We start from the raw sequence: 16,594 nt of genomic DNA, 5'->3' as shown, positions 1-16,594 counted from the left end.
ATAAAAAGAAATGCTGAAAACTATCTCTACATGTAACTGGAAAATAATAAAATACCTTTATTAAAAAAAGAATGAATAGGATTAGGATAAGTGGAAAGGAGTATAGAGACCATTCTAATAAAGCTACTCAATATGTCTACAGACATGGAGAGGAGAATGAGCAGAGTGGTAGGAGTAATAGTTGTAAGAATAGTGGTAGTAGAGTAGTAATAATTGTAGTAGTTGTAGTAGGAGGAAAGTAGTAAGAGTAGCAGTTGCAGGGGAATAGTAGTTGTTGCTGTTGTTGTAAAAGAAGGAGTGGTAGTAATTGTAGTAGTAGGGGAAGAAGTTCTAGTAGAATAGCAGTAGTTATTGTAGAAGTAGTAGTAGTAGTAGTAGTCATAGTGGTGGTAGTGGTGGTGGTGGTAAAGAACCATTGAAGTTTTTTGAAGAAGGGAGGGATATGAGGAAGCTATGCATTAGGAAGATTAATTTGGAAGCAGGTAAAGGATAGATTGGAGACAATGGAAAAGGGGAAACTTGATATAAGACTGTTAACGAGGTGGTGATAGCAATAATGGACAAAAGATCTGTAGATCATAGATTTGAAACTGGAAGGGGCTTAGAGATCATCTATTCTGGATCTCTCCTTTTGTAAGATGAGGGACATATAATTTATTGGTCAACATCTAGAAAATCATTTGTGGAACATCCTGTTATGCAGACACAATGAGCAGTTTTCTAAGAGGGCTTCACAGTGTTAATAGGATCCATATGAGGAGAAGGGGAGGGGGGAATCTTGTCTATATTGTATTCCATCAGAAACAGCAGTTTTAAGTTATATTTAATTTGGGTGTTTAGATTGTTTTTAATTTACTTAGGCCTAACATGACTTATGTTTCCTAATAGGAAAATATAATTTACTGCAGAAATGACCTTGTGAAACAGGTTATGGAATCACTAAAATCAATTAAAATATCCCCAATTAACCTCAATACTCAAAGCCATTTCTTTTTTTTTCTTTTTTTTTAATTTTTTTTTTTGGGCGGGGCAATGGGGGTTAAGTGACTTGCCCAAGGTCACACATCTAGTAAGTGTCAAGAGTCTGAGACTGGATTTGAACTCAGGAACTCCTGAATCCAGGGCCGGTGCTTTATCCACTGCGCCACCTAGCCGCCCCCTCAAAGCCATTTCAATGCAGTTGAAGGCTTCTACAATTCTCATGCCAGAAAATGTCGAAATCTTTTCTACTTATTGATGGATTAGTATTCAGTGTAGGTGGTGGTGATAATGATAGAATTTTACATTAGTTTCTCAAGTTGTTTACCTACATAATCTTATTTGATCCTCACAATAGCCCCAATAAGTAGGTTATGTTATTATTTCCATTTTGCACTTGAGTAAGGAGAGGCTGAGGGTCTATGTCTTGTCCAGGGTTAGACAGCTGACTGGTCAGTATCTGAAGTAGGATTGGAACTCAGGTCTTCCTGACTCTAAGCCCAGAATTCTTTCTTCTACTCCATGCTAAGCAGTAATAATATTGAAGTATGGTGAATATGCAACATAATATGCTTGTTCTGATTTGTAAGGATGAGCTAAGAGACAGCATATTATCTAATGATTTGACTTATTATATTTTGCCAGTGGCTCAGTTTATTAGAGGATGCTACTTCATGAGACTCTCCCTAGAAGTTAGTCATCTTCATTGGCCATGCATCTTGCAAATATGAGCCTTTGGAGCCAGAAAGGGCTGAGTGAAAGAATATGGATGACTTTACATAACCAGTACTAGAAAAACAACTTAAAGTGCATGCTATGCAAATGTTAAATAAATAGTCATTTTCATTTACAAAGCGTAGAATATTTGGGCAGCCAACAAGTATTTAAACAAAGTACTTTCAAGCTACTGTTAACTTATATCCTAGTGATTAACTTACCCTTGCTTTTGCCAGTTCTGAAACCCTGCATATTGGGAATTTGTTTTCTAAAATTCATTGTAAAATTCATTGTTCTTATAGGCAGTCAATGTTAAAGTGAGACTAAAAGGTTGGAAAACTAAGAACCCCTTGCATGTTATTATTTATTTTGCCACATTCAGCATAAGATATTTTATCACTGCAAAAGGTGATTGAGAATGCCCTCAAAGCTGGGAACAGGGGAGGTCACAAATTGGGAAAGCAAATAGACTCATTTGCCTTTTGAGATTTGAGAGAGTTTTATTATCCATTGAATTGGGATTGGGCAGGTATATCTCATTTAGGCTAAGATGAAACCTAAGGATCCAGTTTCTTGTAGTGAGAGATAATTTATGAGTTGTTCAATCCATTCCACATGAGTAGGAGTTAGAATGCCTAAAATGTAGCTAGCCAGAACGCCAGATTGATTTTAATCTGTGGTTGGAGAGAATGAAATGAGATGAGGGTCATCCTAAGTAACAGAGCTGTCAAACAAAAACTGAATGGAAGAATGGGATGATAAGTTTTCCTAGATGATCAAGTAGGGCAGGATTCCCAATTGGGTGCACATGAGGGAAAACCTGACAGAGGGACAGATTGATTGGGAATTCCAAAAGATAAGAATCCTGCTAAGCCAAGGATTCATTTGAACAGGATTACTGTTGAGTGCTAGGCCCAGAATGTCTTTGGGCACTGTTTTGAATATCTTGAGCCTATCCATGATGACCTCCTGCCTTATTCCCAAAGAGATGTGCAGAAAAGTTCAGGAGGCTTTTTTCAACTGGCTCCTGATAATCAGAAATCCTTTCATTGAAAGTTTTGAAACTTGGCAGAGTGAGGTTTATTGCAAGTGTCCTATCAAGGGGCTCACAGAAAGTCTCAAGGATTCTAATGAACTATGATAACAATAATTCATATTCATGTAGCATATTGAAAGTGACCAGTACTTTCTTTGCAATGACAAAGTAAATAGCAGTATAAGAATTATTGGGGGATATAGGTACCACAGAGCCATGCTCTGTGCCATGCCTTCTCCCCATGAGAAGAAGTCCAAGGATTTCTCTCTTGGTTTCCTTTCCCTAGTACCTAAATAAACTGTTATTTTATTCTAATTGTAAAAAAAAGAATTATTGGGCCAATTTTCCTGAGAGAAAATGCAAAGGTTAAAGAGTTTGAGGACTTACCTAAAGTCACATAGTTGTGAATGTGGAAATACATACTCCGACCTTTTATCTCTAAGACCAGTGGTCTTCCCACTACACGCTACTATTTTTCTCCTTTAGTTCCAATAATTTATGAAATTCATCAGTTAAAAAGTAGTTGGGTTGGGGGCAGCTAGGTGGCACAGTGGATAGAGCACCAGCCCTGAAGTTAGGAGTACCTGAGTTCAAATCTGGCCTCAGACACTTAACACTTACTAGCTGTATGACCCTGGGCAGGTCACTTAACCCCAATTGCCTCACTAAAAAAAAAAAAAAGTAGTTGGGTTTTACCCAGCATAGGTACAACGTGCTCAATTATAAAGATCCTTTTGGAAAAGATTCCAGCCTCAACTAACTTTTTCTTTGTTTTCATGGAACAAGGAGAAGGACTTGGGGAACAATAGACAGTAAAAGAATCTTTTGTATCCACAGCACTTAGTGCAATGAATGTACTAGGTGTTTATAAATGCTTATCGACTGACTTTTTAAGATCTTGCCTTGATAGTAAATAGAAGGAGGTCCTGCATTATGAGATAAGAGTAACTCTTTGCTCAGGGGACAAGAAGAAATAATAATTGTTGAGATTTTTGGAAATGAGTGTTGTATAAAAAAGACAAAAGCTAGTCATTTTTCCTCATAAATCATAGCCCCCTGTAAAATATGCATAGAACTGGAGATATGCTATAATGTTTCAGTTTCCATTTGTCTTTTCATATTGTTCTATCTACTACTTTCCCACTGCTAGACCTCTTGAGTCTTCTATCAGTGATATTAAAGAATCAGAAATCTGGATGTACCCTTAGAAATCACCTAGTCCCTAGCTTCTTAAATGTGGGTTGTGACCCCATATGGTGTTCTGTAACTGAATGCTGGGATCATGAGAAATTTGACAACAGCAAAAGGTAATGAATACCTATTCCATATATATATATATATATATATATATATATATATATATATATATATATATATATATATATATATATATATATATATACCTGGGGTTGTGTAAAAATTTCTCAGAGAAAGAGGGAAGCATGAGTAGAAAAAGTTTAAGAATCCCTAAATTCTAGTCCACATTTTTATTTTAGAGGTAAAGAAACAGGCTCAGGTAGCTTAAGAAAATTGCATGAAGTTGCAAAGTTCATTGGTAGCTGAGTTTCTAACTCCCAATCATCTATTCTTTTACCATGGTGCTTCTCAATGATCACAACCCTTGTTGTGTTTTTTTTAACAGACCATATTTAGCAAAGGAAAAATATTCCCAGCAAGTCCAGATACATATTTTTAATGCTTTATAACTTTTCCTCTGTGAAGAAGCAAGAACAAATAGAATTGGTTGTTTTGTGTATGTACATTTGGAGAGATGTGTCTAAGTTCTTTATACCAAATGTTTTCAATTTGAGATTCAGTTGTTAGCAACATTTCACCATCATTTTGCAATAGTAATCAAGGCACATGCTATATGACTATGAATCACTGGACAGCACAGTCCAAAGGAATCAAAAGCACAGGTAACAAAAGGGCAATGGAAAGACATGGTGGGTACAAGGAAGCCTGCAGCATATCATCAGTAATTATTTACATGTGAAAATTATACTAAGGGACATTAGGAAATACATATGCCTGGAAAAGAAGATTAGTTAGTCAGATGGACAACCCAAGGGGTACACTAATTGACACTCAAAATATGGCGAAAAACAGCAAAAGGACTTCAGAATGTTGGGTGGATTATCTGTTACAGATTTAAAGAAAAATATATGGATGATAATCATATATTATAGGAAGGAATGTGATCTACACCAGGTGGGATGGGGAGAAGTATACCCAGACCAAGGATCAGTCAAAGTTATGTATTAAAAAGGAATAATTCTGAAAACTAGTTTTAAGCACATTCCATTTTTCTGGCACCATTTGGGAATGAGCTGTTCCACATCAGCAAATTTTTCAAATAACTGTCAAGAATTTTTTAAGACTTTAATCATTTTAAATGAGACTCTTTCAAAACATGATACAAATCCATGACTTCTTAAATAGAACATGAACTTAATTTAACCTTTTTCTTGTTATAAACATTCATTGTTGTACTGGGCTATAAGATAGATAGATAGATAGATAGATAGATAGATAGATAGATAGATAGATAGATAGATAGATAGATAGATAGACAGACAGATAGACAGATAATTTATGAAGTGCTAGGCACTGTGCTAAGCACTAGCATACAAATACCGAGAAGAAAAATCATACCTGTCTTCAAGGAACTTATATTCTGAATGAGGGAAGACAACATAGTTGGGCTAGGAAGGGTATCAAGGTAAGGGGGGAGGTAGGATGTAGAAAGTGGTTATGGAGGCCTAGATTCCAACAAGATAATCCAGGGGACCTAAAGTTGAAATCTAAGTCTTAGAGGGTTTATGGGGAGGAGAGGTCAGGGAGGGGAGCAAAAGTGTGATGGTTGAAGAGTAAGTCCAAGGTGAGGAGTTGGTTATTGAGGTGTTAATGCCTACAACAAATGGCCTCAAATTGTTGTGCTTTGTATGTTGGTGTACTTTTTAAAGTGTGTTTTTTCCTGCCACCACTCTTGCCCTCACTATCAGGCTGTTATCCATCCTTTTTTACATCTTTTAGTGTGAATACATAGTATGTCCCACTAGCACCTTTCCCTGCCCCCTTCTTTCTAATTTGATATTCCTATTCTATCCTATAAAGGTTTGGAAATCAGAAAAACAAGCTTGTTAGAATTTTTCAAGTACTTTGACTCATAGTAAGGGTCTAAAGAACTCCTTTATAAGTAAAAGGCATAAACTTTAATTTATGGACATAGTGGCATCTATTTTAATAGCTTAAAGGGATTTTCTTCTTACCTCCTAATATTGTGCCTGACAGATGAATTTATTAGATAAATGACATTCAGATAAATGAGGTTCTTCATGTCGTAAGTTAGAGCTAACTCACCTTTAAATAATATATTATGAAAAAGAGGGTGTCAACATTCTATGGCTCCCCAGGGTCATGTCACTTGTTCATGCTGTACTTGAGAGTGAGAGTGCATTAGAGACTTCAAAATTAAGTCTTTGCAGTGCTAAATAACTGTGGCCCTACGGAGACAATCTTACCCCTTGTATCTCTTTTAATCTATTACAGATAAGATAGGAAAGTTCCCCTACCATCCAACCAGAAAGCTTATTTACACAATAAAAAGAGGCAGAAGAGAAAAAACAGTTATCAAATTATATCTGTGGTGGCATGCAATTAAAAAATCTCCCACATGACCTACTTAAACAATCTATTCAAAGTGAAAAATGGGAAATGGATAAAGGAACAGAAGTTGACAGGCTATTTTCATTTCCTATGGAAGTTTACCCAATGTTAATCAGGATTTGAACCCAGTACCTCTGATTGTAAGGTTGGGGTCTTTTCCCTACGTTTGTAGTTCATTATCCCCTACTAGTGTGCATCCTCCCAGTGATTTTTAGTTGATATTGATTAGCTAGCCAGACCTAATCAACTTTTAGAATGGGATGCCATTGTAGATATTAAAAAAGAAGGTCGGGGGCAGCTAGGTGGTGCAGTGGATAAAGCACTGGCCCTGGATTCAGAAGGACCTGAGTTCAAATCCGGCCTCAGACACTAGCTGTGTGACCCTGGGCAAGTCACTTAACCCTCATTGCCCCTCAAAAAATAAAAAAAATTAAAATTAAAAAAAAAAGAAGGTCAATTACCAATTGTTGGAGGTATTGGAAAAGGGATACCTGATTTATTACTGGAAAGTTATAGTATCAAGTGCAACTCAGTCAGGGGATCAGAGAGCTGTATAAAAAAATAGTATTACTGTATAATTGAAGATATTTGTGAGATGCAAAGGGAGAGATGAAGCAAGATTATTGAACCAAGCTGCTGACTCAAGAAATAGGAGAATCAGGCCATGAAGAACAGAATTGGGAGGGGTCCATATCTCATCAAAAAGAGAAACAAATCAGAGAAGGAAAAGTTCCAGAGGAAAGTCAAAATTTGGCTGTCAGTTCAAGAAAATGATCTGAGATAGAGTGGTGAAAAATGATGGAGAATGAGAGTTTAGGTCCTTAGCTATAGTATCATCTCTTTTTGTTTGTTTGTTTGTTTGTTTGCAGGGCAATGAGGGTTAAGTGACTTGCCCAGGGTCACACAGCTAGTAAGTGTCAAGTGTCTGGGATCAGGTTTGAACTCAGGTCCTCCTGAATCCAGAGCTGGTGCTTTATCCACTGCGCCACCTAGCTGCCCCCTATAGTATCATCTCTTGACAGCCCAGGACAATATGCAATTAGTCTTGCCTCTCTTGCTACTTAAAGGAGCCCTGATGTCTAATCAGATTGGCAGTGTTACCAAATACACAGTCATTATTTGGTGTCTCAATAATGTGTGTGTGTGTATAATTTACTTTTTTCTCCTTCAGTATCATGTCTTAGAATTGTAAAACTTCTCACATAATCATAATCACAATAATTATAACAGCTAACATTCACACAGAACTTACTATGTGCCAGGCACTGTGCTAAGCACTTTACAATTATTATCTCATTTTTCCTCACAACAAATTAGGAGGTAGGTGCTATTATAACCTCAAAGAAACCAAGGCAAGAAAAAGATAAGTAATTTGCCCAGGTTCACACAGTTAGTGTGAATTTCTGTAGCTTGAATTCATGTCTTCTTAACTACTGGCCCGGCACTCTATCCACAACACCCACCTGGATGCCCCTAATCATACATAGAATATCAGAGCTGGAAAGGACCTTCATCTAGTTCAACCCCCCTCATTTTTACTCACAAGAAAACTGAAACCTAGAGATGAGAAGTTACTCCTCCAGGATCATACAATTAGTTCATGGATGACAGTATTTGTATTTAAATCTAGAGAGGGGTTCTTTGCTTTGTTTGTGTCCTGGACTACTTTAGCCATCAGTTAGAGCCTATATACACTTTCCCAGAGGAACAATTTTAAATGTATAAAATAAAGTACATAAGATTACAATGAAAACCAATGATATTGAACTAAAGGGGTTTTTTTTGTGTGTTTCAACACAGGACTTGATGACTCTAGTTAACTATATTAATAAGAATTTGAAAGCTAGATTACCCTCAGTACAGATAACAATGGAAACAATGACAACAAAATGTCTTAAAGTTGATTCAATTCACAAACTTACCACAACTTTTTTCCCATCTGAGTTCATGCACTCTCCCTAAAATCTATCAATAGATGTTTATGAACCCCAGGTTAAGAACTCCTGATCTAAAGCTCTTTCCCCTACCCCTACCTACAACACCTTCTAATATGAAAATCCTTCTCATATTTTCTTAAGCTGTGAGGTTTGGGTCAGATTTATGTTTATTTGAAATTGTAAAAAAAGATAGACTAAAATAGGCAAGGAGATGTATAATATGAATATCACCTGCCTTTTCTCTCAACCATTTCTATAGCATGGAGTACCAAAAAAACATTACAATTGGAATTAAAAAGGCATGGATTCAAGTCCTCAGGACCTCATTTAACTGGCTGTGTGATTCTTTAAGAACCTCAGTGTTTTTATCTGTAAAATGTAAAAATAATAATGATATTACCAGCTTTGCAGGATTTTTGTAAGGCAAGTTCTTTGCAATCCATAAAGTGCTCCATAAAATGTGAGCTATTATTTAAAATGAAATAACTAAAATGGTTTCAATTCAAGTGATCTGATCAAATAGCAAATACATTGATTCTAAATTAAGGACAATGGGAGATGTGAAGTTTGTTAAGTCTCATTTCTATGATTTTGAGCATTTCTGAATTATTTCATCTTGAAAGTAGTACTATTCCTGACTCTTTTTTAAACAGTTGGGATATTGGCAATAATGATGTAAAAGGGGAATTTCTGGTTATAACTGCAACTTGGAAGTATGCCTTTAAGTAAAGAAGAACACATGGCTTCAATTGCCACTGCCCTCACTTGAGTGGTTAGGAGAGAGGTTGATAGCATATTTGAAGCAAAATGTGGTATCAACCAATGAAAAAATAAGCACCTACTAATCCCACGTGCCAGGCACTGTGCTAGGTCATGAACCTAAATAAAGCAATCTCTGCTGTGAAATAGCTTATATCCTGTCAGAGAGACAGCCTATATTGAAATAGTTGATCCTCTGAAGGCCTTTTGAGACAGAATCATAGAATTGGAATGGAAAGCAAAAGGAGGGATGCCATATTCCAGCCCCTTCATTTTACTGCTGAGGAGGCTGTAGCTAAGAGAGAGTGAATGATGTCCCTATAATGCCAGACCAAGTAAGGTGAGTTGAAAACATGATTTTCTTGACTTCCCCTATAATAGTTATGTTTTCACCACAACACACTGGTGAGCCAGAAAACCACAAGAGAATACTTCTCTGACAATTCTGGAAGTCCCAAGGTAAAGGAATGAATCAGCTATAACAGGTGACCAGGATGTCTTGGACATTGCAAGACCTTTGTCTTTTAGTCAATAAATATTTATCAAGTGTCTAATGTGTGCCAGGCACTATGCTAAGTGTTGGAAATACAAAGAAAGGCAAAAGACAGTCCCTGTTCTCAAGGAGCTCACAGTCTAATGGAGTAGGAAGCATTCGAATAATTATGTATAAACCAGCTAGATTCAGGATAAGTGGGAATTATCAGCAGAGGGAATGTGCTAGAATTTAAGGGGGATTGGGAAATGCTTCCTAGAGGAAGGATAACTGGATATGATGCTATTGGGCTACAAATGGCATAGGAAGGATAGAAATGGGTAGATAGAAATAAGTGTAGCATTGAATATGAGGAAGAATCTAAAATAGTCTGTCTCAAAATCTTAGCAAATATAGTTCCTGGTTACTTATCAGACATATGGATAGGTGAACAGTTTATGAATAAACAAGAGATAGAGAACAAAATGATGTATAAAATGGAAGTTTTCAATTACATTAAATTAAAATAAATTGTACAAATTAAAATAAATATTGTACAAATAAAATAAATATAGCCAAGATTAGAAGGAAAGCAGAAAATTGGGGGGGGGATTATAGACAGTTAATCAGATAAAGGTTTCATATCTAAAATATGTAAATAAAGTTGTCAAATCTATAAGAATAGAAGTCATTCCCCAATTGATAAATGTTCAAAGGATATGAACAGGCAGTTTCCAGTGAAAAAATAAGAACAATTTATAATCATATGAAATGCTCTAAATCATTATTGACTAGAGAAATGCAGATTAAAACAACCTTCAGATATTATTTTATACCTACCAGATTAGCTAAAATGATGGAAGGCGAAAGTAATAAATGTTGGAGAAGATGTGGAAAAATTGGGGCACTAATTCATTGTTGGTAGAATTGTGAAATGATCTAAGCATTTTGGAGAGCAATCTGGAATTACGCCCAAAGGGTTATTAAACTACCTATTCCCTTTGACCCAGCAATGCCACTATTTGGCTTATTTCCAAAGATAATTAGGTGAAAAGGGAAAGAACCTAAAGGTTCTAAAGTGTTTATAGTAGCTCTTTGTGGTGGCAAAGAACTGGAAACTGCAGGCATGCCCATCAACCAGGAAGTGGATGAACAAAATGCGATGTATGATTGTGATGGAATATTACTGTGCTATAAGAAATTATGAACTCAATGAATTTTCAAAAAAACGTGGAAAGACTTGCATGAAATAACGAAGAGTGAAATGATCAGAACCAAGAACACATTGTATACTAGTAACAGCAATATTGGTTTAAGAATGACTTTGAGCAAATAAATTATTTTGTCTTTTATAAATGCCCAAATTGGGGCAGCTAGGTGGCGCATTGGATAGAGCACCGGCCCTGGAGTCAGTAGGACCTGAGTTCAAATCCAGCCTCAGACACTTAACACTTACTAGCTGTGTGACCCTGGGCAAGTCACTCAACCCCAATTGCCTCACAGATAGATAGATAGATAGATAGATAGATAGATAGATAGATAGATAGATAGATAGATAGATAGATAGATAGATAAACAAACAGATAAACAAATAAATACTAAAATTAACTATAGGGGCAGATAGATGGCATAGTGCATAGAGCACCGGCCTTGGATTCAGGAGGACCTGAGTTCAAATCTGGCCTCAGGCACTTAATACTTACTAGCTGTGTAACCCTGGGCAAGTCACTTAACCCCAATTGCCTCACACACACACAAAAATAACTATAAAGGACATATGAAGAAAGATACTCTCTGCATTCAGAGAAGGGAGTGATAAATAGAAGTATGTAGAGAATAATTTACATATACATGTAAAATTATTCTCTACTTATATACATATATATTCTCTATATATATGCCTATTTGTGTCTAATGGTAACCATCTCTAGGGCAAGGAGGAGAGAAGAAAGTTACATAGTTACACAGCTAGTAAGTAAAGGTAGGACTGAAAGCTAGGTCTCTTGTCACACACCCTCTTTCCATTGAAAGAGATCTTTATTATCTACACATACATATAATTGTATTTGGTTATATACATAGATACATACAAATATAAATATATGCATATATATGTATATATATATATATGAGAGAGAGATACATACATAGATATATATTGGAGAAATGCCTCATTGAATTTCTATGTGTAGTGAGGATTGTGGATAGGACTATTGCTTCCTAGAACAAGTAACTCTAGAATCAAAAAACGAAAAAGTATACTGGACTTACGACTGAGTACAGGCATATTTAGAACATATTTGTTGGTGAATCACTATCACAACAGGAAGCACAAATAAAAATTATTTTAAAAAACAAAAAGAGGCATTAAAAAAAAAACTAGAAAGGGAGTTGTCTGAAAAGAAAATTACAAAAAGTTTGTAGACTGTTTAAAAAACACCTCTTTGGAAGCCTATGATAACTATTTGCCAAAGACCAAAAAGAATAGGTTCTGAGAGAAGGGGAACAAAATAATACTCACAGCTGTATTTAAAGAGGGTCATGGAATTCATTTTACAGATGAGAACACTGAGACACAGATTGGTGTGAGAACTGGTCAGATGTCACACAAGTCATCTAGCTGCCTCAATCAAAACCTGTTCTGTGTAGTATCACTGAGATATTTCCCACTACCCATCAGTATTCTCATCTTTTAATTTTGTATTTCCCCTTGTGCCTAGCACTGTATTTTTTACATGATAAAGTTTTTTTTGTTTTTTTGTTTTTTTGGTGAGGCAATTGGGGTTAAGTGACTTGCCCAGGGTCACACAGCTAGTAAGTGTCAAGTGTCTGAGGCTGGATTTGAACTCAGGTCCTCCTGACTCCAGGGTCAGTGCTCTATCCACTGTGCCACTTAGCTGCCCCAATGATAAAGTTTTAATAAACAGGGGCTGGATGAAATGATTGAGCTCTTTAAATGATAAAAACAGACATTTCTACAAACATTTTAAAGTTTAAAAAGCACTTTCCTCAAAACATTCTTGTGTTATGATGATGCCATTATTCTCACTGTGATGTAGAAGTGGAAAGTGTACTCGAGTCAGAAGACCTAGGTTTTGAGTTTTGGCTCTGCCATTTCGTAAAGTTGGGCAAGTCTTTACCTGTCATCTATAATATGAAAGAGTTGGACTAGATTATCTTTGAGGTTCCTTCTAGCTTTTAATCTTCTGAACCCCATTTTGATAGCAGGGGAAACTGACGCGTATGGTTGTGTTGCTAGAAAGACTCAGAACAAACCTGGACTTGAACTTCGAATTGAGTACTCTTTTTATACCCTCATGGCTGCCTCTCCAGCCCCTCCATGCTGTTTCTTTGGCCTTGTTTCTACCCACCTAGTCTTGGCAGCTAGGCCCTTTATCCAGGCTCCTGTAACTGCTCTTCTGAGGCCTAGCATGGACATAAAGTTCTTTAAGCAGGTAACATATGTGTATGGAAAATGTGGAAATTTATTTATTTAAACTTTTGAAAGCCTCTGTCAAGATTCCACACCAAACATTTTTATTTAATGGAATCATCATAGAATTAGATAGAATGTTTTTCCTGGACAGGAAACTGGTGTTTAGAGACAAGAAACAAAGGGTAAGAGATGACTGGGTATTTCTTCATATGGAGAAGTGTAAACAGTGGGCTCTCCCACTTCATGTGGCAGCCAGTCTTATTTAACACTCTTATAAATGATCTGGAAGAGTCTCCATATATCATCCAAAAAGTGTATGGGGAATGATAGCTTCAATTTCCTTTTGATGATGCATGTTACTCAAGCTGTTAATAAACAGCAGTGATGACTGATGTGAGTTTTGTTTTGTGTAATTTCCCTTGTTTAGTATACAGATAAAGGTGCTGACCAAAAGGCTAATTCACATACCAGCTAATTAACCCTTAGCATAATTGAGATTATGTTTGTAATTGAGTAAATCAGGCCACTTTTCCTATCATTGATCTCACACACAATGGTGATGGTGGTGGTATTCCTCATTTCAGGAATGACTATACCTGAAGAAGATGCTGATGTCGGACAAGGCAGTAAATATTGCCTTGTGGCAATTGGGAGACTTCAGGTAAGACCAATTCCTATCCTTATATTTTTATCTCATCTTCAACAATGATGCATCAATGTTTGGGATTTCTGACAAGTTTGGTATCATCTTTGTAGACAATTTTTTAAAAAGAATTTTTTTTACATGGCTATCAACATAAAATCAGTCTATAGAAGCCACACCCATCAAAGAACCAATGTGGTCAGCACCATCCAGTCCACTAGATTAGTAATCAGAAATCCGTTCCTTCTTTTGTCAGTACACAAACCCCCTTGGGACCTTGTCCTATTCAGCTAACTGCTCTATTTATTGTATCCCCATTCGCGAAACAGAAACATTGTACTTTATATGGCCTTATACATTAGTTGCATCTAGATCAGAAATAATAAAGTACCCAGAAAATAAATTATTATTAAAATGGAATTTGTTTGATCACGTAGCTTCTGCCTCATTCAGGTTGGCCTCAACCTACCTGTGAAACACAAGGTACTCGTTGTTCATTCCTATGCCTTTATTTCCATGTCAGTATAATAACTGACCTGAACATAGTGCTTTAAAGTTATAAATACAGCACAGGTATTAATTTCTTAATTTTACAGATCAGGAAACAGGGGCTCAGAGTGTTTAAGGGCTTTGCCCAGGACCATAGAGCTCATAATTATCAAAGAAGGATTTGAACATGGGTTGTCCTGGTTCTGAGTTCAGTACCCTATTAATCATACCATGCCTTCTGTCTTTGCTGTCACCTGGAATGTTCACCCCTCACAGCTTTACCTACCAAAATTCTACCTGTCCATCAAGGCTCAGGTTAAATCTTACATCCTTCATGAAATCAGCCCTGATTTCTTCAGCCCTCACTCATCTCTGAATTGCTATAGCATGAGGTCCATATCCAAATCAAGTCAGTAACTTTCTGTTGTGAGCATATTATGTGCAAGGCATTGGGCTAGTTGTAGTGGGTAATGATTTTTTTTACTATCATTACCCTGGTTGAGACCTTCCTTACCTATCACCTGGTCTATCATAGTAGTGATCCTTAGAATGTAATGTCCTTGAGGAAGGAACTGTTTCCCTATTGTCTTTGCATGCCCATCACCTAGCAGCTAGCACATACAAATTACTTAATAAATTCTCATTGATTGATCCTTGAAACCTATCTATGTGTGCTGTTGCCAGATGAATCATCCTAAAGTAAACTCTTTTTTTTTGAGGCGATAGAGGTTAAATGACTTGTCGAAGGTCACACAGTAAACATCAACTGTCTGAGGTCAGATTTAAAATCAGGTCCTTCTGACTCAAGGACTGATGCTCTATAAACTGCACCACCTAGTTGCCTCTAAAGTAAACTTCTGATCATTCCAGTACCCCTTCTACTGCAGAAATTTATGTGGCTCCACATTGTCTGTAGAATGAATTCCAAACCCCTTGAAGTATCATTTAAGGACCTTCATAAAGCTTTGAACCAAACTACTCACCATTCCTCAACTACTCACCATACTCAGTCACTGCCTTTATTTATATGCACAATTGTCTTTTGCATGGAATTATTTTCTTCTCCCCATTGCTAACTGTGAACTCTGACATCATTCAACACCAAACTTAAATACTATTTTCTCCATGAATCTATCTCTGATCAATCCCACCCTTTAAGGTGAAAGTTATTCTCTTCATTCTCTGTGCTTCCCATAGCACTTTATTTATTCTTCTTCTAGAGTATAGTATGGTCTGCTTTATAGTATAATTATTAGGCTATAGCTCTTTGGAGGCAAGGACTATGGTCTTCTTTATCTCTGTGATTTGGCTAGGTTCACATAGCTTGTAAGTGTCAGAGGAGAATTTGACCTTAGGTCTTGTACATAGTGTGTATTCAATAAATATTTGTTGAACTGTTGAATTAAATTGAGCCTGGTCAGGGATATAAAATACAGATATTTGAAAGGTTAAATAACAACTAAGGATTTAAGTAACAGTTAAAGGCAATTGAAGACAGTAAATGATTAATGGCTCAAAGGATTATCCAGATGCTAATTGCTATAGGAATTCAAAGAACTGAGAGATTACTATAATTAACACTTAATAATACATTACCTCATCTCTCAGTGTGGTGCTAAGTCTTAAAGTAGACAAGTAATAAATGTGTAAAGGTTGATTTATTCATCTGCCCTCTAATTGTTTGAGGGAAGGGATATGTGTGTGACCTTGGGTAAGTCAATTAACCTCTCTTAGCCTATTACATAGCCTCTAAAATGAGGAAGCTAGGCCAGATTTTTTTTTTTTGGTAATATGACCCATTTCTCCTTTGGTGTTATTATGTGTTTGAGAAATTACACGGATTTCTTTTCTCAAACTGTGAGTTAGGAATACATTTTAGGGGTCCTGAGCTCTCATTTCTTGGATGCATATCCTCCTTCAGACTTTTTGAATAAAGTTTCTCTTCTTTTCAGACTACTATGAGACTACATGACTTGTTCCCCGGTTTCCATTTCCTTTGCACAGCAATAGAATTCCGAAGTTATGTGAGTCAAAGTAGCCAGAAAATCTGTAGCATAAACAGTTTGTTCCATTTAACTGTACATTCTTATGAAAGCCACAGAACAGTCGCAAGGCATGTTAAAACATCAGCTCTGTAGGAGGGCATATTGATTGTGGCATAGAGTAGCATCAGAGGCCAGACAAAGTTGAATCTCAGAAGAGTCTGGGTGCTCAGGTTACAACTATACTTTCCTTGACAAAAAGAAATTTGCCATAAGTGAACTGTTCTACCATCTCTATACCTGGTGGTTTGGGTCCTCTTCTTTCTCAAAATCCTTTATAAAACTGTGGGAAAAAGAAGAGGTGCCAACTGAAGACCAAGGATTTCTTAAAAAAAAAAACCTATATGTATACATTCTGTGTAATTTAAAATTCTAAATGTGGGTCCTAATCTATTCCCCCAGTTTTGGGGAAAACT

General features: G+C 36.5%; 1 protein-coding gene across 5 annotated transcripts in view; it reads left to right on the top strand.

The window, feature by feature from the left end:
- ARNT2 (aryl hydrocarbon receptor nuclear translocator 2) overlaps positions 1-16,594 on the top strand; it is a 274,848-nt gene that overhangs the window by 192,067 nt on the left and 66,187 nt on the right. For all 5 annotated transcript variants that reach the window (XM_043983353.1, XM_043983352.1, XM_043983350.1 and 2 more), the window contains one exon: positions 13,589-13,665. In XM_043983353.1, the coding sequence (XP_043839288.1) occupies positions 13,589-13,665 (77 nt within the window). The remainder of the gene's footprint in view (positions 1-13,588; positions 13,666-16,594) is intronic.

This window comes from Dromiciops gliroides, chromosome 2 (genome assembly GCF_019393635.1).
Source record: "Dromiciops gliroides isolate mDroGli1 chromosome 2, mDroGli1.pri, whole genome shotgun sequence".
Classification (NCBI taxonomy): Eukaryota; Metazoa; Chordata; class Mammalia; order Microbiotheria; family Microbiotheriidae; genus Dromiciops; species Dromiciops gliroides.
The sequence above is the reverse complement of the archived record's forward strand: the minus strand, read 5'-3'. Positions and strand labels throughout refer to the sequence as shown.